Source organism: Quercus lobata, chromosome 6, assembly GCF_001633185.2.
Source record: "Quercus lobata isolate SW786 chromosome 6, ValleyOak3.0 Primary Assembly, whole genome shotgun sequence".
Taxonomy (NCBI): Eukaryota; Viridiplantae; Streptophyta; class Magnoliopsida; order Fagales; family Fagaceae; genus Quercus; species Quercus lobata.
In genome coordinates this window covers 21402802-21430284 of record NC_044909.1, presented here as the reverse complement: position 1 = coordinate 21430284, position 27483 = coordinate 21402802, and the positions used below count along the sequence as shown (strand labels likewise).

At 39.5% G+C, this 27483-nt stretch overlaps 1 protein-coding gene across 1 annotated transcript; it reads right to left on the bottom strand.

Moving 5' to 3' along the window:
- Positions 1-6100: 6100 nt before the first annotated feature.
- On the bottom strand, positions 6101-7120 carry LOC115949970. The gene has a single exon (XM_031067229.1). It carries the CDS (start codon positions 7118-7120, stop codon positions 6101-6103), a length of 1020 nt encoding a protein of 339 aa, XP_030923089.1.
- Between the last annotated feature and the right edge of the window lie 20363 nt (positions 7121-27483).

The following is a 27483-nucleotide window of genomic DNA, read 5'->3' as shown; positions in this document are numbered from 1 at the left end:
AATATCATAGAATCCAATGAGATTTTCGCCAAATGTGATTTTTTTTCACAGTTTTCTTGCCGTCTTCTCAGATCTATAACTCTGACTGCCACCCGTTGAAGGTCTAATCTGCCCGACCCGACTACTCCGGCTGTGGGTGGTAGGTGAAATTTTCTGCAACCAGATTTCAACGAGTCGATTCTAGATTGGGCACAAACCTAACCCGGACTGACCCGTGGACAACCCTAGTTATGATGAAGATTTCTATTTGCACATTGGAGCATAATATTTCAATACCAATACATTTTAGGTCCGGGAACAGTTAGGATCATGTTATACTTAGCTCCATTTGTTTTGAAGTAAAATATTTTCACATGCATTTTACAGTGTTTGTTTTGTGGTAAAATATTTTTAGTCAACAAAAACAACCAAGGAAAATTTGTGTAAAATGTTTTACACTTGAAATGTTGGTAAAACATTTTACATTTTGTGCACTCCTTCAGTCCCAATACTCTACCTATCTCTCACACTCTCTTAGTAATCTCCCCAAACCTCAGCCCACCATGGTCCTTCCCTCCCACCCATCATCGGCTCCACTGTAGGCACCATCCATCACTGACTCCTCCCTTCGCTAGTGTTATCCATCACTGACTCCACTTGTAGGCACCACCCATCTCTTACATTTATTTTTTTCCTATAATCCTCCATTGTTGTCGTCAGCTCCACCATTTCTTGGCCACCTCCACCATCATCAGCTCATCCATAGATTCGTAGTTCTAATTTTTTTTTTTTTTCCCTTCACTACCGAGTAGGTTTACTGATTTGGGTTTTTGCTTCGTTTAGGTCAAGCGTGGCTACCTTTGTGGGTTGTCATGGATGGTTAGGATGGATTGTGGGTTATGGTGGTGGTTGGGTTGTGGTTCATGGTGGTGGAGGGTGGGTAGCTAAAATGGTTTGTGGGTTGTTGTGGTGGATGTGTTATGGGTTGTGGTGGTGGTTAGGTTGTGGGTTGCGGTGGGTAGTTGAAATGGTTGTGGTTGGTTTATCACTTACCGTTGTAGTGGACCCCATTAGGAAGAGACATTGAGGATCTTTGCTTGCTGCTCTCTCATCCATGTCTCTACACGTTGTTGTATTCCCTCCATTATTGTATACTATTTTGTCCGTACACAATCATAGAGATTTGTTTAAAGAGAGAAGAGTGTTTGTGATTGTGATGGAGAATCTCTTTATGTGTTCATACTTCAATACAAGCATATGTTGTGGCTTCAATTTTTTTTTCTTTTTCTTTTTTAATATATATATATATATATATATATATATATATATTTTGGTGGCTATGTTATGGGTTGTGGTGGTGGCTGGGTTATAGGTTACGGTGGGTAGTTGAAATGATTTGTGGGTTGTTGTGGTGGCTATGTAGTTGTGGTGATTGGGTTGTGGGTCGTGGTGGTGGCTGGGTTGTGGGTTGCACTGGGTAGCTGAAACGGTTTGTGAGTTGTTGTGGTGGCTGTGTTGTGGATTGCAGTGGTTAGTTTACCAGTTTTTTTTATTCTTTTCCTCTCCAATCTATTTATTTAAGTGGTCAGTAGAGTGGTGGTGGTTTGGTATGTACCAATATGGTGGTAGTTTGGGTGGCCGATAGATTGGTGTTGAATTGTTTCTTGCTTATTTTGTGGTGGTTACTTGGATTTGATGGGCTGTGAGATTAGGAAATTTTTTTCATGGTTACTTGAAAATTATTTCTTGCCATTTTCATGTAAACAACCAAACATTGTAATACAAAAATATTTTCAGTAAATTTTTTTACATATTTGAAAATATTTTACTTCGAAACAAATGGATCGTTAGTGTAAGTCTGTGTTCATGTCACACCAAAGGTTTTAGACTTCCGGAATGGGTTTGAAAAGGATTTAGAGTGTTTGGCTAGAGAGGAAAATGGTTTCTCTAGGAAATTTGTGTTTGCTTGAGAAGAAAAGTTTGTGTGATGGAATTGGAGTGGTAGGCTGGGGGTGTTTATATAGAACTCGGGGTGGATTTGATTATGGTAAAAAAATATTGGAATTAATGGTAATTAATAAATAATTCCATGTTGGTGTGGAAAAAAAATATATAAGCCAGATGGGTCTAATTGGTCCCACTTTTTAGTACAAAGACAATCCCAAAGAAATCGGACTCTTAAATGTGGCAGCCTGCAATCTGATCTAACGGTAGAGGCTTCATGAATTGGATAGTGCACGAAATGGGTAATAATAATGAATATAGAATAGAATAAAGTAGATGATTCTATGTAGGGCTGTTATTGCAAAGTCCCAGAGTATTTTTCCTCCCTCTCGAGGGGTGTGTTCCACTCACTAGGGGGTATACTCTTCTTAAAGAGGGAGAGAGTATAATTCAGGACTATACTATAATTTTCCTATTATAGCTATTAGCGAAGGCAGTCATATATCTCAAAGGCTCAAACCCAAGGACAGAGCTAGGACTTAAAGCTAGGGGGGCAAGAGTACAAACAATTTCTTTTTTTTTTTTTTTTTGAAACTCCAAATAAGCATTCATTAGAAAATTAGGTTTTTTTTTTTTTTTTTTTTTTGGGTGTCTTGCATGTTGTCAGATGTGTGTGGGTGTTCACTTGGACTTACGTTTGTTATTGGTAAATTTTGTTGTTGTGCTTGTTAAATTCATTTCAGATTTTAGATCAATAAAATATTTTATAGCCTTTAAAAAGATTAATAATATTGTTGACGGGGTAAAGTGTAAATCATGTACAAAAATTTTAATGTCATAATAACTTATCGTAAGCAAAGTTTTGAATTATGTTCCGTTCCGATTGGAATTGGCGGAATTTTCCGTTCTAGTGAAACAGACTCCTATTTTCTGTATCACTCAAAATTCTGGTCTGTGCTGGCATAAACTGCCATTCCGAGTGAGATTCCAGTGTTCCGTGTGAATTTAATGCTTCGGTCCAAAATTTTGTGAAATCTTGATCCACAGATCTGAAGTGAGAAAAAAAAATGTTGCAGGAGATCTAAACTCTGACGATGAAGAAAATGAAACAATTAATTTAATGAGCCACCGACCCCATGGCGAGATTAAAAAGAAGAAGAAAGAAGATGAGATGAGTCTCAGTTTCTCAGATATTAATGCGAGGAAAAAAAAAAAGGAAGGTAAATGTAATGAGAAAGAGTGAAATCACGTGGATGGATCAGGTGGGAGTTGAAATAGGATAGGAAAAGTTAACAATGAGTTGAAACTTAAAAATCAGCCTCCTTGGAGGTTCCTGTTTTGCAAATAACCCAAAGCAAGTTTACTTTAAAAAAAAAAACCATATTTGAGTTTTTTTATCAAAAAAAATCTCTCATCTCTTATTTGATTTTGAAAAAATACATTTAATTCAGGCATAAAAAAAAAATATATATATATATATATATATATATCTGGTGTGTTATCATGAAATGGGGCACCGATACATACCGACATCAAAAAATTTCATTTCAGTAACCACTCCGGTGCACTCTCTGAAATGGAATTCAATACTTTGATCGTTAATGCTCATAAATCGTAGAATACAGTAGTATGTGTCGTATCGTAAAATCGTACATATTGTAGGATACATAGATATGTGCTTTAAAATAGATTTTTTTTGTTACTAAACTTTGTGCTTTCATTTGAATCCAACAAGTTGTTAGACTTGTTTTTAATAAAAATTATTACGTTACCTAATTTAACCTCATATTTTAAAAATCCAACCGTTGGATCACATTTTCTATTTGTTTTTAACATGCATTCCAATTTTCTTGCCAATCGGGTGTAATTTACCATTTGATCATTAAACTAATCTTTTATGCGTTATTTTAAATTACAAAAACTTGAATTTAAACAATTGATTGATGACATGACTATTAGTCTTTGATCATCTTGAAATTTTGTATGCATGAAAAATATATGAAGATAATGTAATCTAACGGTAAATTTGTCAAAATTCACATTGAATTAAGAAATATATCGTTGGGTTCTAGTTACAATTAATGTAACTCTAAAAAATGTTACACCAATCAATAACTTATTGTTAAATTCAAATTTTGAAAATCCAACCGTTGGATCACACTTTCTATATGTTCTTAACATGCATGCCAATTTTCATGCCAATCGGGTGTAATTTACTATTTGATCTTTAAGTTAGAAGGCAAAAAAATAGAGGGAAATTTAAATGTCTATTGCGGCGGTCCAACCCGCCGCAAAAAGGAGTACATATTGCGGCGGGTCATTGACCCACCGCTATATCTAAGTTTAATGCTGCTAAAATAGGTCTATTGCGGCGAGTCATTGGCCTGCCGTTGTAGTACGCCGCAAATACTAGAGCTATTGCAACGGGCATATAGAACGCCGCAATAGATCTCATGTACAGCGGCGGACCAAAAAAGCGTCGCAATAGGTGACATATAGCGGCAGTTTTTGCACCCGCCGCAATTGCTCAGTTTTCTTGTAGTGATAAAACAACATGTTCATAGTTTTTGTTTCTCTCTTTCTCCTACAAAATTTGAACTATAAACTTATACTTCACTTTCATATTTGTAAATTTTCTTTCTATAACATGAATAAGGAATTAACTAGTAATATAATTATTTTTATTTTTGTCATTATTGTTATAAGTCAAAGGAGCTAGAATGCCAAAAGGAGATATTTTAAAAATTATTAAAATAAAAGAACAAGAAGAGACAGTGAATATAATGTTGATATGATGAAGAAAATTTCAAAAAATAAATAAATTTGTAAAATGATGAACATGGTAATAACACTGAATTAAATGAAGTTGATTAGGCAAGATAGGGAAAATAAATCATTACTTGGGTTTATTTGTCATGTATTATCATTTTTGAGTTTAATCAATTTGAATGTACTTGTTACAAACATATGTTAATTTGATTTATTTAATTAACTTGTTATATATTATTACATAATTAATGTTTAAATTAGTTATTAGTTAAACATATCACAGATTTATGACAAACATACATTTTATATATATGTATATTTAGAAATTTTTTATGTATATGTATTTATGTATCTAAGAATCAGCTTGGACGATAAGGTTCCTTGCTCCTAGAGCCTTTTCTAGACTCAACCCTGTTAGCAATGTTTCGTATTCTGCCTCGTTATTTGTTGTTATGAACTATAATCTGACTGCATACCTAAGTGTTTCTCCTTCTGGAGGTATAAGAACTACTCCTGCTCCTCCCACTTTCTTCGTGGCTGACCCATCTATTTGGACCGTCCATATTTCCATGGGGGGTTCTTATTCCTTGCAGGGATAAGTGAATTCTGCAATGAAGTCCACCGGTACTTGGGCTTTGATTGCTGCTCGAGGCCAATATTCGATGTCAAACTGGCCTAATTCAATTGCCCATTGAATGAGTCATCCTGCTGCATCTATCTTGTTCATCGTCTTTCTTTTGGGCTGGTCTGTCATGATGACGATGGGGTATGCCTAGAAATAAGGACAGAGCTTTCTAGAGGTGACCAATAATGCGAAAGCTATCTTCTCCATCCTTAGGTAACTTGCTTCTGCTCCTTTGAATGTCTGACTGGTATAGTAAACTAGCTTCTGAACATTCCCTTCTTCTCTGATCAATGCCGAACTTACTGCAATCTTGGATACTGCTAAGTAGAGGAACAACTTCTCTCCCATCACTAAGGGGCTTAATAGAGGTGGTTTCATCAAGTACTCCTTTAACTTGGCAAGGGCTTCCTCGCATTCGTCATTCCATTGAAAGGCTTTTTTCAATACCTTGAAGAATGGCATGCACTTGGCTATTGCCCTAGAGATGAATCTATTTAGGGTTGCAACTTTCCCTATCAAGCTTTTTACCTCCTTCACTATTTTTGGTGATTTGACCTCAATTATTGATTTTACTTTGTCTGGATTTGCCTCTATTCCTCATTGGGACATCATGAATCCCAAGAATTTTCCTGAAGCAACAACAAAAACACACTTTGCAGGGTTTAATTTCATATTGTACTTACGTAGTGTATTGAAGGTTTCTTTGAGATCATCCAAGTGGTTGGCTTCGTCCTTGCTTTTCACCAGCATGTCATCCACGTATACCTCCACATTCCTTCCAATCTAGTGAAAGAACATACGGTTCACAAATCTTTGGTAGGTGACTCCTGCGTTCTTCAGTCCAAAGGGCATAACCTTATAGTAGTATAATCCCTGGCTAGTGACAAATGAGGTCTTCTCTTGATCGTCTTCGTCCATAAGAATTTGGTTGTATCCAGAGAATAAATCCATGAAACTCAATAGCTTGTGTCCAGCAGTTGAGTCTACCAATTGGTCAATCCTTGGCAAAGGGAAGCTGTCTTTTGGGCAGGCCTTATTCAGGTCTGTGAAATCAATGCACATTCTGCACTTGCCGTCGCTCTTTTTTACCATAACCACGTTTGCTAGCCAATCTGAATAGAATACCTCCCTGATGAAATCAGCCTCTAGTAGCTTCTCTACTTCCTCAGTCACAGCTTTGTTGTGTTCTAATGAAAATATTCTCCGTTTTTGTTGTATAGGTTTGCACTCTGGGTTGACGTTGAGACGATACTGTATGATCTTCCTATCAATCTCGGGCATATCCTCATGTTTCCAAGTGAAAACATCTTGGTTTGCCCTTAGGAAAGAGATCATTTTCTCTTTCTTTGAGGCTAGGAGTGTTGTTTTGATCTTCAATACCTTTGTTGAATCTCCTAGGACGATCTCAATTTCTTGTGGTATTTTTGACGATTCAGGAATGGGTTCTGGTTCATTCATTACCCATGTGTGGTTCTCTCCCGATGTTAGGGCAACTTGATAGTATTCTCTTGCCAGAACTTGATCTCCTTTGATCTCTCCTATTCCATAGGCTGTTGGAAACTTCACCTTCAAGTGATATATTGATGTCACTGCTTTTAGTCTGTTGAGTGCAGGTCTTCCCAAGATGATGTTGTATGTTGAGGGGCAATTAACTATAAGGAAATCAATTTCCTTGGTGACTTGTGCTGAGTAAGTTCCTGCAATCATAGTTAGAATGATGATGCCTTTAAGGACGATTCTATCCCCTGTAAAGTTTACCAAAGGCAAGGTGAAAGGCCTGATCCTTTTCTTATCCAACTTCATCTACTGAAATGTGGGCAAGTAGACGATATCTGCTGAGCTTCCGTTGTCAACAAGCACAAGGTGGACGTTAAATTCTTCTACTCTGAGCATGATTACTAGCGAATCATCATGGGATTGTTTGATGCTGTGAATGTCTTTCTCAGAGAAGACAATATCAGGCTCGTCATTTTTTGGCATATTCATTGGAGGGACCTGCGAATGGATGCTATTTATTTCTCTCCCTTGTGCTTTTTTCAAGGACTTCAACGTTTCGCCTGTCATCTATCCTCCCGAGATCGTCTTTATTTCTCTTGTAGGGAGTTTGCTATCCTTTGCCTCTGGAGTTCTGTCCTGGTCATCCTTCCATTGGTATCTGTATGCCTCCGTCTTTCTAACGTATTTTTGCAACTTCCCTTGTCAAATTCAAGTTTCTACCTGGTCTTTCAAGTGTCTACACTCATTAGTACAATGTTTGTGGTCCTGGTGGAATCTATAGTACTTGCTTTTGTCCCTTTTTTTCTACTGGAGTGCTAATTGACTTCGGCCATTGCAAGGAAGGATCGTCTTTTATCTGCATAAGGACTTGCTCAATTGGCATTATTAGAGGAGTAAAGTTGGTGAACTTGGGTTTCCTATCTAGAAGCTCCTTCTTTTTCCCTATGGTTTGTCTGCCACTTCATGTCTCCTTCTTCTTATCCCAATTGCTATTTGTTCCTTCGTCTCTCTTCCTTTTCCTTTTCATCTCCTTTGCGAGCATTGCATCCTCTGCATTCATGTATTTCTAGGATTTACGTAGCAACTTCACTACTGTTTTTGGTGGACTTATAGTGATTGAAAAGAAGAAATCTCCCGGTAGCAATCCTGCTTGGAAGGTTGTTAGGATGACTTGATCTTCAACTTTGTTTTCCTGTAGCAGTTCCTTATTGAACTGAGTGATGTACTGCCTTAGTGATTCTCCTTCAGCTTGTTGAATGTTGAGAAGATGGCTAGCTAGCTTTTTGTGCCTTTGCCCCCAATGAAATGACGAATAAAACCCTTGTTGAGTTGTTCAAAATCTGCAATGGTTCCTGGGGGTATCTTACTGAACCATACTCTAGCTGCTTCCTTCAGCATTGTTGGGAATGACCTACGTATCACTTCATTTGGGGTCATCTGCAATCGCATCAGCATCTTGAATGATTCAATGTGATCCAAAGGATCCTAAGAACCGTCATATGACTCCAATTGTGGGAGACGAAATTTTGGCAGGAGGGGACGGTTCAGTACTTTAGTGGTGAAAGGTGAGTCCGTCCTTCGAATCATTCCATCCAGATTCTCTCAGCCTTTGTCCTTCATATCACTTTTTAGTTCGTCCATCTCCTTCCTCATGTTATGGAGCTCATTTTCCATTTTAGCAGAATCTTCTTCTGGAGTTCTATCTTGCTTATTGGCTTGAGAATTCAATTCTTCTTCATTTTGGTTTTCACCTATTCACCAACGTTTTGCTTTTTGAGACTCCATCGTCATTCGTAGCTCTTCATTTTGGCGAGTCAGCTCTTCCACATTAGCCAAGAAGGCTTGGATTTTGTTGTTGTTGCATAGCATCTGGCTGAGGTCCGGTTTTTGCTTCCATTTTACACTTTGAGGAACTCTTTTGTCATTGGGAAAGATGGCTTGAATGATTAGCATTCCCCACAGACGGTGACAAACTGATGATGTAAAAAATCAATAGTTGAGCTCATCATCATAGAGGATGGACGGTGCTGTGAATGAGTCTATAGATGAGAATCCTAAAAAAGGAATTGAGGGGAAGAGTAACACGCCGATGTGGCATCAGCCAAACCACCTCCGATGCTTAAGCCAGTAAAAGAGAAAGATTCTAAAGAGAAAATGAGTTGAGAGTGATTTCGTAGAGTATTTGTGTGTACTTTTAACTTCTATTATCTTCTCTTTTATAGTTATGTGCCTCATTAATGGGCAATGATGTGTTGCATTTATGCTCAACGGCTAGTGCATTACAGAATCTTTGCTTGGAGATCACAGCTGATTCTGTGATCGTTGCTCCATCCATTACGTTTCTTCATCAATGTGTGTAATAAATGCGTAACGTCTTCTTTGGGTGAATGACGATCTTCGTGGAATGACAACCATACATTTCTGATTCATCAGTAGTTATAGAAGATAAGATTAAATCTTTTAACTTCTACAGTGACAACCATACATTTCTGATTCATCAGTAGTTATAGAAGATAAGATTAAATCTTTTAACTTCCATAGTAGTTGTAGAAGTTATGTTTGAACTTTGTAACTTCCATACGGTTTGTGGAAGTTACCAATCAAGTAACCACTCGAAAGCTCACTACATAAAGACTCATCCACATCAAACAAAAGTAAGTTTTTCGTGACTCCTAAAAAGTTGGAACTCTAGAATTTAAGAGAGAAACTAACGAAAGCATTGGAGGGTTCTTAGCTGGTCCACCGCATTCACCTTTGATCGTGTGTTTTTCTTTTCAAGCCTTCCAAGCAATTACTAGTCCATTGAAGCCTGGAGCATTCAACCTACTAATTTTCTTTGCATCATCAGTTGGCGCTGTCTGTGGGAAGGATTAATTTTGTGTTTTGCAATTTATCTTTCTTTGACAAAAGGCGGCATGGTTCGGACGAGATCAATGGCCACTAGTCCAAGCCACCAGGAGAGTAGGAATGCTTCTAGTAATCCCCATCACGATCCTCAGTCAGCACCTGTCATGCAACCACCTTCCATCCAACATATACAGTTCATGGCAGCCACCATGGCGGAATTAACTCGTTAGAACCAAGAGTTGACTAGGGAGATTAGTCTAAGGAGGCAACGACATGAAAGATACGCAGAAGGACAAGACCAGAGTTAAGAAGTTAAAGAAGGAGAAAATGCCGAGCCCAAGAACTAGTCAAGGGGTACTGCTTCACGAAGGGTGCCACACTTGGAGAGGGAGATGGATTAGATAAGGAAGGCCATGGACGAGATGAAGGAGAACATAAGAAAGACGAATCCTGTAGATGATTTAGTTCATCAAACAGACTCCCCTTTCATAGCTTCCATCAATAGTCATCCCTTGCCTCCTAAGTTCAAGATGCCTTCCTTGGACTTATATGATAGAACGCGCAGCCCTTTTGATTATATCGCTACTTTTAAGACTACAATGCACCTTCAAGGGGTTCCAGACGAGATTATGTGTAGGGTCTTTCCTACTACCCTTAAAGGGCCAGCACGAGTGTGATATAGCAAGATACCTCCGAACACTGTAGGTTCTTTCAAAGAATTGAGTAAGTTGTTTATCAACAATTTTATTGGAGGACAAAAGCATAAGCGTTCCTCGTCTAGCCTGTTAACTATAAAGTAAGGGGAAAATGAAAGCTTGCAATCCTTCATTACTTGTTTCAACAGGGAAGCCCTGACAGTAGACGAGATGGATGACAAGTTGTTATTGGCAACCTTCCATAATGGAGTTAATTCCGATTTATTCATCCATAAGCTTTATGAGCAAAAGCCTCAAACCATGGCTGAACTCGTCCATTCAGCCCAAAACTTCATGAATGTAGAGGACGCAATCATAGCTAAGAAAAGGAAAAAAGCTGAGCGAATGGAAGTAGATCTCCAGCGCCATCCGGAGCAGGGTCCTCATCCAAAGATGGCCTAGACGGGAGAGAAGAAAGATCAAGACAATAAGAAGGAAAGTTCTTTAACACGGAGTCAGCAATATACGCCCTTGAACATGCCACTTGAACAAGTGCTTATGCAAATCAAGGATGATCCATCCTTGAAGTGGCCAGAAAAAATGAAAGGAGATCCCAACAAGCACAATAGGAACAAGTATTACCGCTTCCACAGCGATTATGGACATGATACGGACGAGTGTTTTGATTTGAAGCAGCAGATAGAGAATCTCATCAGGCAAGGAAAATTGAAAATTTTTCTTGGACGAGAAGTTGAAGGGAAAGATAGAAGAGTCGCCATGACCCCCACTTGGAGAAATAAGAGTTTTTATAGGAGAGACCTCAATAGGACAATCTTCTAAGTCAAGGAAGACGTACTTGAAGGTGGTGCAAAACGTCCAACTTTCTGGACGATCCCCAAGGATGAGGGTAACGAACAAGCAAGCCATTACGTTCACAGACGAGGATGTTGAAAGGGCTCACCACCTACAAGACGATGCGATCGTGGATTGTTCATCGTCATACAACGCTATCATTGGAAGACCGACTTTAAATAGTTGGAAGGCAGTAACATCTACTTACTATTTGTTTGTTCAGTTCCCAATAGATTACAGAGTAGGTCAAGTGCAAGGAGAACAATTAGCCACCAGAGAGTGCTATCTAGCCATGTTGGCCTTGGACGAGCATGTACAGATGATGAGTATAGATGAGAGAAGGGTTACCACGGAGCCCACGAAAGTGCCAAAAGCCGTTCCTTTGGACAAGAGTAACCCCGAAAAGTTTACAAGGATTGGAGTAAGCACGGAAAAGAAGAGCATTGATGTGTTCGCATGGAGTCACAGGATATGCCAGGTATTGACTTGAGTGTCATGACCCACCGTCTGAACGTGTATCCTTCCTCCGAGCCCGTATGTCAAAAGAAGAAAGTTTTTGCTCCCGAACGAGATAATATCATTAAAGAAGAAGTCCAGAAGTTAACAATGGCAAAATTTATCTGGGAATTTTATTACTCGGACTGGTTGGCCAATGTGGTGATGGTCAAGAAAGCTAATGGCAAGCGGAGGATGTGCATGGACTTCACCGATTTGAACAAGGCTTGCCCAAAGGATAGCTATCCATTGCCATACATTGACCAACTAGTGGACTCAACTGCAGATCATAAATTGCTAAGTTTTATGGACATCTTCTAAGGCTATAATCAAATAAGGATGGATGAGGTGGACCAAGAGAAGACGTCCTTCATTACCAGCCAAGGCTTCTTTTGCTACAAAATAATGCCCTTCGATTTAAAGAACGCGGGGACAACTTATCAAAGGCTGGTTAACCATATCTTTCGTCCACAGATTGGACAGAATGTGAAAGTTTATGTAGATGATATGCTGGTAAAGAGTTTGGATGAGGAAAAGCATCTAGACGACCTTCAAGAGAACTTTGATACGCTTAGACGATATAACAGGAAGTTGAATCTGAGCAAGTGTGCTTTTGGAGTTTCGTTAGGTAAGTTTCTTGGGTTCATGGTTTCACATAGGGGAATTGAAGCAAACCCCGATAAAATCCAAGCGATACTAAATATGGAGCCACCAAGGAATAACAAAGAAGTCTAATCTCTCACCAGACGAGTTGCCACCCTTAACAGATTCGTCTCAAAAGCTACTGACAAGTGTTTACCATTCTGTAAAGTTCTTAAGAAGGCATTCGAATGGGCGGACGAGTGTTAGAAGGCCTTCCAAGACCTTAAGACCTACCTCACCATAGCTCCTCTGCTAAGCCCGTCCATACTAGTTGAAGAATTATATTTGTATTTAGGGGTGTCCCCGCATGTAATGAGCTCAACATTGATTAAAGAAGAAGGGAAGATACAAAAGTCGGTTTATTATACAAGTCGAGCGTTAAGAGGGGTAGAAGGACGATATCCCATGATGGAAAAGCTAGCCTTTGCCTTGGTCATGGCTTCTAGGAAGTTAACGCATTACTTTCGGGCTCATGTCATAAATGTCTTGATAGATCATCCATTAAAGAAGGCAATGAACAAGTTAGAAGCCGCAAGATGACTAGTCCAATGAGCCATAGAACTTAGTGAGTTTGATGTCAAGTACCAACCAAGAAACGCAATAAAAGCACAAGTATGGGTAGATTTCATTGTAGAATTCACTCCCAACTAAGGTGAGCTAGACAGGGTGGACGAAGCTCAGATGTAGGTCGTCAATATGGATGGCTCGTCCACGTTATTTGCAAGAGGAATTGGAGTTATACTCAAGTCCCCAGAAGGAGATAAGTTGAAATACGCAACTCGTCTACAATACCAAACCACCAATAATGAAGCTGAATATGAAGCTCTCCTTAAAGGATTGGAATTGGCTAAGTCCTTAGGGGTGGAGTTAGTGGTCATCCAAATTCTTAGTTGATTATCAATCAAGTGAATGGAATGTGTGAAGCTAAGGAAGATCAGATGACGAAGTATCTCAGTAAGGTAAAGCGGCTTGTCAAAAAATTTAAAGAAGCCAGTTTTGTTCAACTCCCAAGGGAGGAAAACATGGAAGCAGATGCTTTGGCAAAGCTTCTTCAGTAGGGGGAGCTATGGATGAGTATGATAAAGTCCAATACATGCCAAGCATAGATCTTCCAGAGGTATAGCAAATTAAAGGAGAAGAAAATTGGATGACTCCAATAGTAATTTACCTCAAAGATGGAAGGCTTCCGGAATGCAAGGGTGAGGCTAGAAAGTTGAGGATCAAAGCTGCCAAGTATGTTCTCATAGACAAGGTATTATATAAAAGAGGCTTCTTTCAGCCTTACTTAAGGTGCTTAGCTTTAGAAGAATCAAACTATGTGTTGGAGGAAGTTCATGAAGAAGCATGCGGAAACCACTCAGGAGCAAGAGCACTAGTCCATAAAGTTGTCCATTTAGGTTACTACTGGCCAACTAATCAAGCAGATGCTAAGGCTTATGTCAAGGTGTGTGACCAATGTCAACGTTTCAGCAACGTCCCTAGACAACCATCAGAGTATCTCACCCCGATGATGGCCCCATGGCCCTTTGCACAATGGGGATTGGATATCTTAGGCCCTTTTCCACTTGGAACCAAGCAGATGAAGTTTTTATTAGTAAGGATCGATTACTTCACTAAGTGGGTGGAGGTAGAACTCCTAGCAAAGATCACACAGCAAAATGTCAAAAACTTCTTTTGGAAGAGTATTATATGAGGTTTGGGGTACCTAGGGTACTAAAGTTAGATAATGGACAACAATTTGACAACACACTTTTCAGGGACTTTTGTGAGTAGTTTGGAATCAAGAATCATTATTCCTCACCCTCCCACCCATAAGAAAATGAACAAGTAGAAGTGGTAAACCGATCCTTGTTGAAAATCAACAAGACTCGGCTTGAGGGAGCAAAGGGAGTGTGGCCAGAGGAGCTACTAAGAGTTTTATGGGCTTACAGGACGATTGTGAGGACCCCCACAGGGGAAACTCCCTTCAAACTAGCCTATGGAAGTGAAGCAGTGATACTTGCAGAAGTGAATATGGAAAACCACAGGATGATGAAGTATCGGAACCAAGATAACGAAGAGCAACTTCATCTCAACCTTGATCTGATAGACGAGGTAAGGATGAATGCGGAGCAAAGGATAGCAAGGTATAAAAACCTCATGGCTAGACAATATGATACAATGGTGAAACCCAGGCGCTTCAACATTGGAGACCTCGTCCTAAAAAAGGTCTCTTTAGCAACCAAAAATCCAGCCTATAGGAAACTGGGACCTAATTAGGAAAGACCTTACATGGTTATTAATTACAAGAGACAAGGATCATATTACTTAGAAGCCCTGGATGAGAGAAAGCTAGAGCACCCCTGGAATGTTGAGCATTTAAGAAGATATTATCAGTAAGACATTAGATTGGATGAACATTATCCTGGACGAGCCAAAGTTTGTGTTGCTTTCTGCTACTTGCACGTGTTCGTTATTAGCTTTATATGTTATATTTTAATTCCCTAAAGGTGTATTAGTCTTTAAACTATGCGCTATGGACTATGGACAAAGTCATAGACTTAGTTCATCTGTTTGTATTTTTAATTCTCTAAAAGGCACTAGCTTCTAAGCATGTGCCATGCTTGTGGATGATGTTTATGTTATGTATATGTAGTTTGGATTTCCAAGGTATGTGATGCATAAATCTAATTTCCATAATTTCATCCATAAGAAGGCTAAGGCCCAAGACGAATAAAAATCTCTGGATGCAGGGATGTAATGTCTATAAGCTTTCCTCAAAATAAGGATAAAGCTAAGAAAAATAAGCTCAAGGCATATTCGTTTGACCAATGGACAAGATAAAACTTGAAGCGTATTCGTCCAAGAAACTAACGTGAAAATGTGTGCACTTGAGAATAATCAAAATCCATGGGTAAAACCAGCCAAAACAATCCAATCTTTGGACGAGTAAACATTGGAAACTATAAGATTGAATTTATTCAACCATCTAATTGGCTTTATTCCGTGCCAAATTTGCTTGTAATTCAGCATTTAGTAACCCTGTATTTAGGTGGGTTTGATGTAAGGGTAGTGAGTGAGATAGAGTGAAGATTGCTCAAGAGTGTGCAAGAAAACAGAGACTCGCGGCTGGGACTCGCGGGTGACTCGCGGCTGCAAGCCGCCAGACGCAACACACGTGCCAAGCATGCTAGAAGATGAACAGTCATGCTAGCTGGAGCACTACAGGACAAAACAGGACAACTAGCCATACGGTTATCTCGCGACTGGATCTCGCGACTTAGTCAAGCCGCGAGGTCAAGCCGCGAGCCACCCCTATTTTGTAAAATCTGACGTTTCACATTCCTCTCCCACTCCAGTATAAATACCTCTTTTACCCACGATTGAATGAGAGCTTCCAGAGAGAATTTTGAGAGAGAAACCCTAAAGAAAAACAAGATTGATTCACACACAATCTATACCTTAGAGACTCTTCAAATTCCTCAACTCTCTTCCTCTCCATTGTCAAATCCTTGAGAGGCATTATACCAAACCTGGTTCTCACCATCATCATCACTGTGAGACAGTTGTTTGGATTTCTAGGAAGCAGTTAGGAAGGAACCAATCTTCATTGGTTGATGCTACGGTCTAGTAGCGGAATCCGGGAAGCTAGAAAAGAAAAAGGTTCGGCGCAACCTCGTTGGAGCAAGAAGCTTGGAGGGCTTAGGTGCACTGGGTAGATTAGGCTTGGAGGGTCTATTGTTGTCCTTGTATCCCAACTGTATTTTCTAGTGGATTGTTTACCGCTTGGAGGGCGGCGAGAGGTTTTACGCCGAGGGCTTCGGTTTCCTCTTCGATAACACATCACGTGTTGTCTTTGTGTTTGCATCTTCCTTCCTCTCTATCTTTGCCTTTTTATTATCTGCTGTGGATTTTATTTTGTTATGGCTTAGATAGTTTTTAACCAATTTCATATTATAGCATATGTTAAGTTTCCGCACACTAGTTGTTTGACATATTACTTGAATTGGTTAAGTTGTAATTTGGGGGTCTAATCGTTCAAAGGTGTTTTTACACGTTTTTGAACTTTCATTTGGTATCAGAGTGGGTACACTTGTTGTGGTTTTATTACCTAAGTGTGATCCTAGACCCCTGTGTTGTGGTTGATTGTTTTGGAATATACCATGCTGAATTGTAGCTTAAGTGTTTGTGAAAATGACTCTATGCATATGTCTGAAAGGTGTCTTACTGATGATCTTGTAGAGTTGTTAAAAACTAAGAAACATGCTAGAGTATTTGTTCACATGCTGGAATATCTTGAAAATCAGAATCATGTCTTACACAGTAGCATATCTGAATCTAAATCATTGATTAAGAAATATAAAAGAAAGAATAGAATGCTGTGTGAGATTATTGAGAATCTGAAAATGAAAAATCAATCTGAAAGAAGCATGAAAACTGATGATGAGTTTGTGTTTGAAGGTCAAGAATGTCTGTCACATGTGAACCTATTTGTGCATACCTCATTGAAGGTGTTTAATGCGTGTTTGTGGTATCTTGACAGTGGGTGTTCTCGCCATATGACAGGGGATAAGTCTCTGTTTAAGACACTCAAAGAAAAGGTCGGTGACTATGTGACCTTTGGTGATGGAAGTCATGCTCAAGTCCTAGGCAAAGGAACCATTGAGATACCTGGTTTGCCGCTGTTGAAAGATGTGCTGTACATAAAAGGGCTGAAGGCGAATTTGCTGAGCATCACTCAAATTTGTGATGATGATTTTCTGGTACAATTCTCTAAGAAGGGATGTTTGATCATTAATGAAGAGGGGATTCAGGTTTTGGAAGGAAATCGGACTACAGATAACTGTTATGGAATAGTTCCCACGGCACCCATATTGTGTAGAAGTGCTCATATGGATATGTTGGAGCTGTGGCATCACAGATTTGGGCATGCAAACTTCAAACAAGTAGCAAAAGTCTCCAAACTTGAAGCAGTCGAGGGACTTCCCAAGTTTGGAAAAGTGAAGAAGACCGTTTATGGTGCGTGTCAAATGGGGAAGCAAACTAAGTTAAGTCATCACAAGGTGAATGTGATAGCCACCTCTCGGTGCTTGGAGTTACTTCATGTTGATCTAATGGGGCCTACCAGAACAGAAAGCCTAGGGGGGAAAAGATACATTATGGTCATTGTGGACGACTACTCAAGAAACACTTGGGTTGAATTCCTTAGAGAAAAATCAGAAGCTTGTGAGAGGTTGGAGATCCTATGCAAGAAACTACAAAACGAAAAGGGGATTCCGATAGCCAAAGTTAGAAGTGAACATGGGAGAGAATTTGAGAATGCAAGATTCGAGTCCTTCTGTGAGAAGAATGGAATTAAAAGAGAATTTTCAGCTCCCAAAACTCCACAACAAAATGAAGTGGTAGAGAGAAAAAATCGTGTGATTCAGGAGATGGCAAGAGTCATGTTGCTTAACAAGCAAATACCTCAAAAATTTTGGGGAGAAGCTGTCAACACCTCGTGTCACATTGGCAATAGGATTTTCTTTCGAGTTGGTACAAAGAAGACTGCCTATGAGATATGGAATGGGAAGAAGCCAAAAGTGAAGTATTTCCGGGTGTTTGGAAGTAAATGCTATATCCTAAATGATCGAGAGAATCTTGGGAAGTTTGATGCAAGAAGTGATGAGGGTATTTTTCTTGGCTACTCTACTACAAGTCGAGCGTATAGAGTATTTAACAAGAGAACAAAGACTGTGATGGAGTCCATAAATGTCAAGATTGATGATGCCTTACATAAGGTGGAAATGATTGATGATGTAGAAGGGCCGAGCACCAAAGAGCCCGATGTTGAGGTAGAAGCTTTGGATATAGAAGGTGAAGAACCTATACCAGAAGTAGAATCGACCCCCATCAACCCAAGAATGGAAACGAGATCGATGTCTAGAACATCAAGCCCACTTACTCCTCCGGAAGTTCATCCTCCTATCTCTCGTAGTGATGAAGTTTCCACTTCAAAAAGGCCATCTTCAAGAGTTATCAAGAATCATCCGGAAAGTAACATCATAGGATCTCTTGATGACGGTCTTCGCCTCAAGAAAGGAAACATTCTGCTAGCTAATCATGTAACATATCACTGCTATCTTGCACAGTTTGAACCAAAAAGGGTTGAAGAGGCTCTTCAAGATGAGAATTGGGTTGAGTCAATGCATGAAGAGCTGAATCAGTTTGTGAGGAATGATGTGTGGGAACTTGCTCCACGGCCTGAGAACATTCATGTTATAGGCACAAAATGGATTTTTAAAAACAAAACTGATGAAGATGGAGAGATAATTCGAAACAAATCTCGGTTAGTAGCTCAAGGATACACTCAAGTAGAAGGAGTGGATTTTGATGAATCTTTTGCTCCGGTGGCAAGACTCGAATCCATTCGAATCCTCATGTCCATTGCGTGCACTTTGAATTTCAAACTTTATCAAATGGATGTAAAGTGTGCATTTCTGAATGGATATCTAAATGAAGAAGTATTTGTTGAGCAACCAAAAGGATTTGAGGATCCTCATTTTCCAAATCATGTATTAAGATTGAAGAAAGCCCTTTATGGCTTATAACAAGCGCCTAGAGCCTGGTACGATCGTCTTACACATTATCTTCTAGATAGAGGTTTCAAGAGAGGGTATGCCGATCGAACTCTGTTTGTCAAAAATGATGAAGATTATCTTCTTGTGGCACAAGTCTATGTTGATGATATAGTGTTTGGGGCAACCATCGAAGATCGTGCTATTGAATTTTCTGAGGAGATGAAGAAGGAGTATGAGATGAGTATGGTGGGGGAACTCACATTTTTCTTGGGTCTTCAAGTCAAACAACAAAAGGAGGGCATATTTGTATCTCAAGAGAAGTATGCCAGAAACATTGTCAAGAAGTTTGGACTAGACTCCAAAAAACATGCCTCCACTCCCATGAGCTCATCCACTAAACTGAATGTTGATTCATCTGGAGTCGAAGTAAGTCCTACACTGTATAGGAGCATCATAGGGAGTTTGCTCTACCTTACAGCCAGTAGACCGGACATTGCTTTTAGTGTGGGCGTTTGTGCCAGGTACCAAGCTAATCCGAAAGAATCTCATCTGACTGCTGCTAAGCGAATCATTCGATATGTGAATGGTACTGCAAACTATGGTCTATGGTATTCAAAAGACTCAAATGCTTGTCTTGCTGGGTATTCAGATGCTGACTGGGCTGGCAGTGTAGACAATCGGAAAAGCACTTCAGGCGGCTGTTTCTATCTTGGTAACAATCTTGTCTCGTGGATGAGTAAGAAGCAGAATTCAGTGTCTCTATCTACTGCAAAAGCAGAATACATCGCTGCTGGAAGTTGCTGCACTCAGCTTCTTTGGATGAAGAAATTACTTCATGATTATGGAATTCCTCAAGAAACGATGTGTGTCTTCTGTGACAACACCAGTGCCATCAATCTTTCCAAGAATCCTGTCCAGCATTCAAAATCTAAACACATAGAGATACGTTACCATTTCATTCGGGATTTGGTAGAGGAAAGGGTTGTGTGTCTTGAGTTCATACACACCGACAATCAAAAGGCGGACATCTTCACCAAGCCTTTCGATGGTCCACGGTTTGAATCACTCCGTAAGACCATTGGTGTTGGTACAATTCCTTGACTCTCTTGTGTGTTGTGTGCTTCACATATTTATAATATGATAAACTTGTTTGTGTTGGGGCACACACTTCTTTGTTAGCTCTTTGTGTAACATGTTTATTGTTTGTTTGTCAATTTGTGAATTCTGTTGGTTCTTCTTTGTTTGTTCAATCATTTTCTTCTTTTATGTCAAAAATCCAAAAATCACATAAAAATTAGAAAATCAAAATGCTTGATTGACATTGTTGAGTTTTTGTCTCAAAACTTGTTTTGCCTTGTACCTTTGTGCTAATAGTTTTGTGCATTTTCGAGCATTACTTGTTTTCATGCACTCATATCTATGTGGGAGAAATCTTGAAATCGTTGTGATTGTTGTAAATAGATCTTCAAACTTGTCATGAATGATTAGTGAATGGTTTTGTTGATCTTGAGACATGCATAGACTTGTGTCTATATATCTTCCCACTCTTTATTTTTGTTTTGCTAAAAAGAGCTCACTAAATGTAAATCTCCAAATGAAAAGAGATATTGAGCTGCAAAAGCCTGTTGCACATTCTAGTATTTGACTAGGAAAAAGGGTAAGCGACCTTATATTAAAGTGAATGTTTATTCAAAAAGCCAAAGGCTTGTTCATTAAAGTGAAATGCCAAATATCACTCTCACAATGAGAGGTGATTGCCTCAAATGATCAAAAATATCAAATGTTGATTAAAAGTTGAGTCAAATGTTTAGCTCCAAGTTATGTTATCATGTTTTGTGGGAGGTCATATATACATATTTCTATAATTGTGATGGGTCACATGATCTAGTGCTAATTGTGTATGTCTTGGTTGAATTGATCATTGAAGCTTCACATTAGACTAAGGACTATCTCATTGTTGATATCCACACACAACACACAAGTTTATGTTCAATAAATGTCATATTCATTTGTGTGATTGTATTTGATGAAATGTGTTTTCACATGCTCAATCTTTGTTAATTCAAGCACAAAAAGATTTTTGAGTATTTTAGGTGTTTTTGGAAAGTATTTTGTTTGAAAAATCTGAAAATTTCAAAAATCCAGTTTTGCCCTGTTTTGGTGGCTCAGTCGCGGGTATGTCAAGTCGCGAGCCTCAGTCGCATCTTCGCTGGTCATTTTTGGCGACTTGTTCGCGAGTGGAAGGTCCAGTCGCGAGGTTCACTCAGAGATTTTCGCGGCTCAGCTCGTGACTCACTCGCGGGTAGACCTTCCAGTCGTGAAAAACACTTAGAAAATTTTTTCAAATTTTCGTTCTTGAGTGCTTTGGCAGCTTGATCTGGCGACTCTTTGGCGACTCGTTTCAGTCGCGAAAATCGCGTGTTTTAGACATACAGGGGCAGTTTTTAAACTTTTTGTTTTTCCCTCGATCTTTTTGTGACTGTTCATTGTCGTTCTCATCTGCTCTCACCCATTCACACCGTGCCTCCATTTTAGATCTCCATTGTTTGCCTCTTTTCAGCTCAAATTCATCAAGTAACAGGTATGGTTGTTCTGTCTTGAACTCTTTTCTACTTGTTGTTATAGTTTTCCCTCTGGATTATTCGCATTTGATTGTGATTTTGAGATGGGTTTTTAGCTCAACTATTACTCTTTGTCCATACTTAGCTTTTGATAGTTTCTGTCTCTATTTTGAGCTATTTTATATTGTTGGTTTTGTTCTTCATCATGAGCTTAGCTAGGGTTAGCTATTTCTGTCTGATCGGCTGTTGATGTGGTGTTTCAAAATCATCCTGTGTGGTATCCAGTTGATGTGTTGTTGAATGTGGGTTCTTTTTCAGCTGATTGTGTGGTTTATTTTGTCTACCTCTACTGTGTAGTTCAATTTGGGCCATTTGTGTCCCTCTTTGCTATTTTCGGGCCATTTTCATCTAGCTATTAGGGTTTCTTCATTGTCCCTTAATTTCCACTAACCCACTGCTAATACAATATGTTGGATTGTGTTCTGCCATTTCTCTTGTTCATAATACAGACTAGTCATGTCACCATTCAAGAAAGCTGCTGTGAAAGGAGGTAGTTCCAAAGGGAAGGAACCAGTAATTGATGTTGATGATTATCCGCTCAAACAAAAGGGACTTGCTCTTCATCAAAGAGTTTCGATCCCAACAAGTTCAGATCATATGCAGCCTATCAGTCTTATGAGAATTTCTTTCTACATGCCAAACCATTACTAGAAAGAGCTTTGGATCAGTCCTCACTTCATACACTGACATTCCGAAATGGTTTGCTCACAAGGATTGGAATTACCTTCTCTCTGATCCGGATGACGCGTATGAAGAGTTGGTAAAAGAATTTTATGCTAACGCAATTGTGGAAGGAGATGAACTTAAGTGCTGGGTTCGGAAAAAGAGCTTTTCTGTCTCTCCTACATATCTGGCAGAAATTCTTCACATCAACAGACCAATTTTCCGACATTCACCGGTTTATGATGATCTCTGTCCTGATGAGGAGCTTCTCAAAGAAAGTCTTGGCCAAGACTTGGAGTTCTCACCTAATGGAAAATCCATCAGTGTTTCCTCTCTTTCTCCAAAACTGAGAGTGCTTACAATTGTGATGTTTCACAATTTGTACCCTTTATCAAGCACTGGGTATATGAACCTCGGACGTGCTTTGTTTCTTCATGATCTAATCTCTGATGTGGAAATAGACATCTGTGCTCATATCTTTCATGTTCTGCGCAAAACAGTTCTTCGAACTGAGTCTCGGATATGCATTCCTTTCTGCAGTCTCATTTCATGGATCTTGAAGCTCAAAGGTATTTATCCAACGGCAGATGAATCTCCTATCCCAAAACCAAGTCCAATCAACATGCGTACATTCAATGCAAGCATTGGACATAGTCGGAAGAGAGCCAAACCAGAAACTTCTGCATCTCACAGTGGCTCTCATTTCAGCACTCTCTCCCTAGATGAGAAACTTGATCGCATTGTATCCTCTGTCCACGAGTTGAATACAAAGATGTCTGGACTCACAGCTTCTCTACACCATCAAAGCACTCGATGGGATATGAAGTTTACTTCTCTTCAAACTCAACTGGATCAAATTCAGAGAAAGCTAGAAGAGGATGACTAGCCTATTCCATGACAAAAAGGGGGAGTGATAGGCATGATCAGAGGGGGAGGATATTCCTAAGGGGGAGAGTCTTTACCTAAGTGGGAGTGTCTTTACATTCTTCTTCAGTTTAAGTTTTCACTTTAAGTTGATATATTAAGTTTTCACTTTAAGTTGATATATTATGTTTTGTAAACTGTTATTCAGGATGTTTTGTGTTTGTACCCATGTGCTTTTGTAAGCTTTTAGGGTTAATGTTTTATGCATAGTTTGTAGGCTATATGGTTTGTACCTTGCTTAGTGCAGCCTTTATGCTATGTTGAAATCAGTACTTTAATCTAAATGTCTTGCATTTTGGTTTATATACTGTCACTCTTGTGCCCTTGTAGGATTGTTCCTAGATGCATATACCTTGTGTGTTATGCATTGGTTGAGTGTTGAACATACAAGTGTCTTGCCTTGTGCTTATTAACTTGTATGTCCTTGTGTTCATTCCAAGTGTGAATGAGCACTGTGATCACTACCTTGTGGTGTTCACTTGGTTGATCAAGCTATGGTTTGTTTCTTAACTCCATCTTTGCTTGATCACATATTGCCTGTTTCATATGCATTCTATGATTTTCTGCTTACAATGATCATGGTGTATTGTTGTGTTTCAGGAGTATTATGTTCATATGATTCAAGTGCTTCACAGCTTCTAGAGTTAGGTGTGAGTGAGTTTTGTTCAACTGTTCCCAACTCACATGTTAAGTCTAGAGTCTGTTTTAGGGTTTTGTCATGGAATAGCCAAAGGGGGAGATTGTAAGGTTGAATTTATTCAACCATCTAATTGGCTTTATTCCGTGCCAAATTTGCTTGTAATTCAACATTTAGTAACCCTGTATTTAGGTGGGTTTCATGTAAGGGTAGTGAGTGAGATAGAGTGAAGATTGCTCAAGAGTGTGCAAGAAAACAGAGACTCGCGGCTGGGACTCGCGGGTGACTCGCGGCTGCAAGCCGCCAGACGCAGGACACGTGCCAAGCATGCTGGAAGATGAACAGTCATGCTAGCTGGAGCACTACAGGACAAAACAGGACAACTGGCCATACGGTTATCTCGCGACTGGATCTCGCGACTTAGTCAAGCCGCGAGGTCAAGCCGCGAGCCACCCCTGTTTTGTAAAACCTGACGTTTCACATTCTTCTCCCACTCCAGTATAAATACCCCTTTTACCCACGATTGAATGAGAGCTTCCAGAGAGAATTTTGAGAGAGAAACCCTAAAGAAAAACAAGATTGATTCACACACAATCTATACCTAAAAGACTCTTCAAATTCCTCAACTCTCTTCCTCTCCATTGTCAAATCCTTGAGAGGCATTATACCAAACCTGGTTCTCACCATCATCATCACTGTGAGACAGTTGTTTTGATTTCTGGGAAGCAGTTAGGAAGGAACCAATCTTCATTGGTTGATGCTACGGTCTAGTAGCGGAATCCGGGAAGCTAGAAAAAAAAAAGGTTCGGCGCAACCTCGTTGGAGCAAGAAGCTTGGAGGGCTTAGATGCACTGGGTAGATTAGGCTTGGAGGGTCTATTGCTGTCCTTGTATCCCAACTGTATTTTCTAGTAGATTGTTTACCGCTTGGAGGGCGGCGGAGAAGTTTTAAGCCGAGGGCTTCGGTTTCCTCTTCGATAACACATCGCATGTTGTCTTTGTGTTTGCATCTTCCTTCCTCTCTATCTTTGCCTTTTTATTATCTGCTGTGGATTTTATTTTGTTATGGCTTAGATAGTTTTTAACCAATTTCATATTATAGCATATGTTATGTTTCCGCACACTAGTTGTTTGACATATTGCTTAAATTGGTTAAGTTGTAATTTGGGGGTCTAATCGTTCAAAGGTGTTTTTACACGTTTTTGAACTTTCAGAAACGTCTTGCCTAAAGACGAGTGTAAACTGTCCAGCCTATGGACGAAGAGTAAAAACCAGCTACTAAATCTATGGACAAGTAAAGCTAGTAAAAGCAACACCATTCGTAAGACGAGTTATACTTGTAAAATTCAAAGAATGGTAAAAATGTTGAACATGAAGAAATTCTTAACAAGGACGAGCTAAATGCCTCCATGAGTGGACGGACCACACTAAAAAAACCAGTATAATATGGATGATGTAAATAAAGAAAAATTCATCCATACAATAACATGTTCAATAGTAAATAAAAAAGTAATGGAAATAAAAATTTATTCATAAAAGTTTAGAAAAGGGTAGATGACCACAATCCAAAAACTCTTATAAAGTAAAGCCTAAAAGGCAACTATTTGAAAGCTTGTCACAAAGATTATAGATGAGTAGAAATGTACTTGGATAAATTCAAATGGTCCAAAACAACGGACCTCATAAAAAAAAAAAAAAGTAAAAAAGAAAAGAAAAGAGGAAAGAGGAAAGAAACATGGTAACATTTCACATTTTCATTGTGGGGGGTTATCTCTAGCATTAGGATTGTCCTGGGGAGGCTAAGTGGAAGCATCGTCTTCAATATTAATGTCTTCAGAACTCGTCTAGAGAAGAGAGCTAGTAGCACCAAGGTTGAGCTTAATGGAGCTAAAGTCAACTTCAAGGAAGTTTTCCATAGTGTCCATGCGAAAATCTTTGAAGCTAGCCACATAGTTCATGTCCAAAAGATCAGTGAACTATTTGGAAGCTCTAAACTCTACCACAACGTCCTCTTTGCTGTTCTAAAGAAGCGTGCTCAGCTCATCATTTCTCTTCTAGAAGGTGGTCAAGACGAGTGTCCTTTTCAACGATGTCAGTTTTAAGCTCTTCGACGAGGTTCTTCAACTCCTTAACCTTGTCCATAGCCTTGCTTGCCATCTCAACCTTACCCTTACACTCTGCCTGCACCTCACTAATCTTCGCTTCAAGCCTTGCTCTGTTCTGATCCATCTCAGTAGCCTGTCTGGACGCTGCTATGAACTTTGACATGGCCTACATATACAATTGATTGAAGTTAGTTAGATGAGGGATGTGAAATATGACAAGACGAAATAAAAACAATAATGAAAACATACCTTGAAAAGATCATGAACAGCAGAGTGTTTAAATTCTTTCAAGGACATGTTGTAGCACATAGCCACATCCTCGTCAGTCATAGCCTTTTGAAACCTTTCCCAAGCCAGATCTTCATTTTCAAGAAGGTTCATGGGAAATCTCCTAGAAGGCTAGGACGAGATGGTTACCACATGCTTGGACGGGGTAACTACAGTAGGTGCAAACGAGTCCAAATCAAGGATTGGGATGGAAGATTGAGAGGTAGGGGGATAACTGAGCCAGACTTGGCTACCCCAGGTCTGCACGACCCATGCTTTGCCTTCTTTCCTCGACGACTGGGAAGATTTCCCTAGTCAAGTGTCTTGGATAAGCTTTTTCTTTTATCTCCAGCAGAAGGACAAGGCTAGGACTCTGGCAAGGTCACCTCGTCCACTACTCCTTTTCTTTTGTTTTCCTTCATGGTTGCCATCCCTATGGAGAAGTATTAGAATCTAGTTAAGGAAAAAAAAAAGGAGAGAGAGAAGAAAAAATTTCTTAAGTAAAAACTTACGTCTGCGAGTGGTAAGCTCGTGGGCTAGAGCTTCCAGGGATGGTTTAGGTCTAACTCCCCAAGTAGCAAGACGTTGAAGAGCAACCAAAGAATGAAAGCTCCTGTCAGCAAATAGACAGGCCTTCTGGATGCGTCTAAGATAAAATTTGTTTAAAGAAGGTCGTCTCGTAGCTTAAAAAAAAAATTAAAAAAAAAATTGAAAATATTAGAAAATTGTTAGACGAGTCTAAAAAAGATTTAAAATATTGAATAGGAAAGAAACATATCTTCTGGACGAAGGTTCCCTAGTTCTCTAGTATAGGGGGCGAATGAATCCTTGCCAACCTCAACAAGGTTTTCAGCCCAAAAACCGGAGACGAAGAAAAACTTCGTCTTCTAATTTCTATTAGATGTGGGAAGGGACCTTATTAACCTACAATCTTTACCCCTGGCTGTGAATTGATAAAAACCAAGGGATTGACTAATTTCTGAGGGTTTGTAGCAGTAAAGGAACTCGTCCACAGTAAGAGGACGATTCCCTTCAAACACCTCCCTCCACAAAACTTGCATAGAGACAACTAGCCTCCATGCATTGGGATTGAATTGGCATACTCCTAAACCAAGCTTGGTAAGTAACTCTCTAGCAAATGCATTGAGAGGCAATCTAAGTCCCCCCAAAAGATAAGCCTCATAAACACCTATTCCAAAATAAGGCTTACAGCACCACTCACCACAGATAGCTAACCTAGGGTTAAGGTCATCTAGAATTTGGTACCAACTTCTAAGGGAGATAAGCCTTTTCTCATCTATCTTGGAATGAACACCTACAGCACAACTATACACAGTTTCTACTTCGTCTAAATCAATGGAGGAGAGACCGCTCGTCGAGGTGCCAGCCTATAACCCAGAAGCTGTCCTCGTCCCGAGTACTTCCTGAAGAATGTCTAAAGGA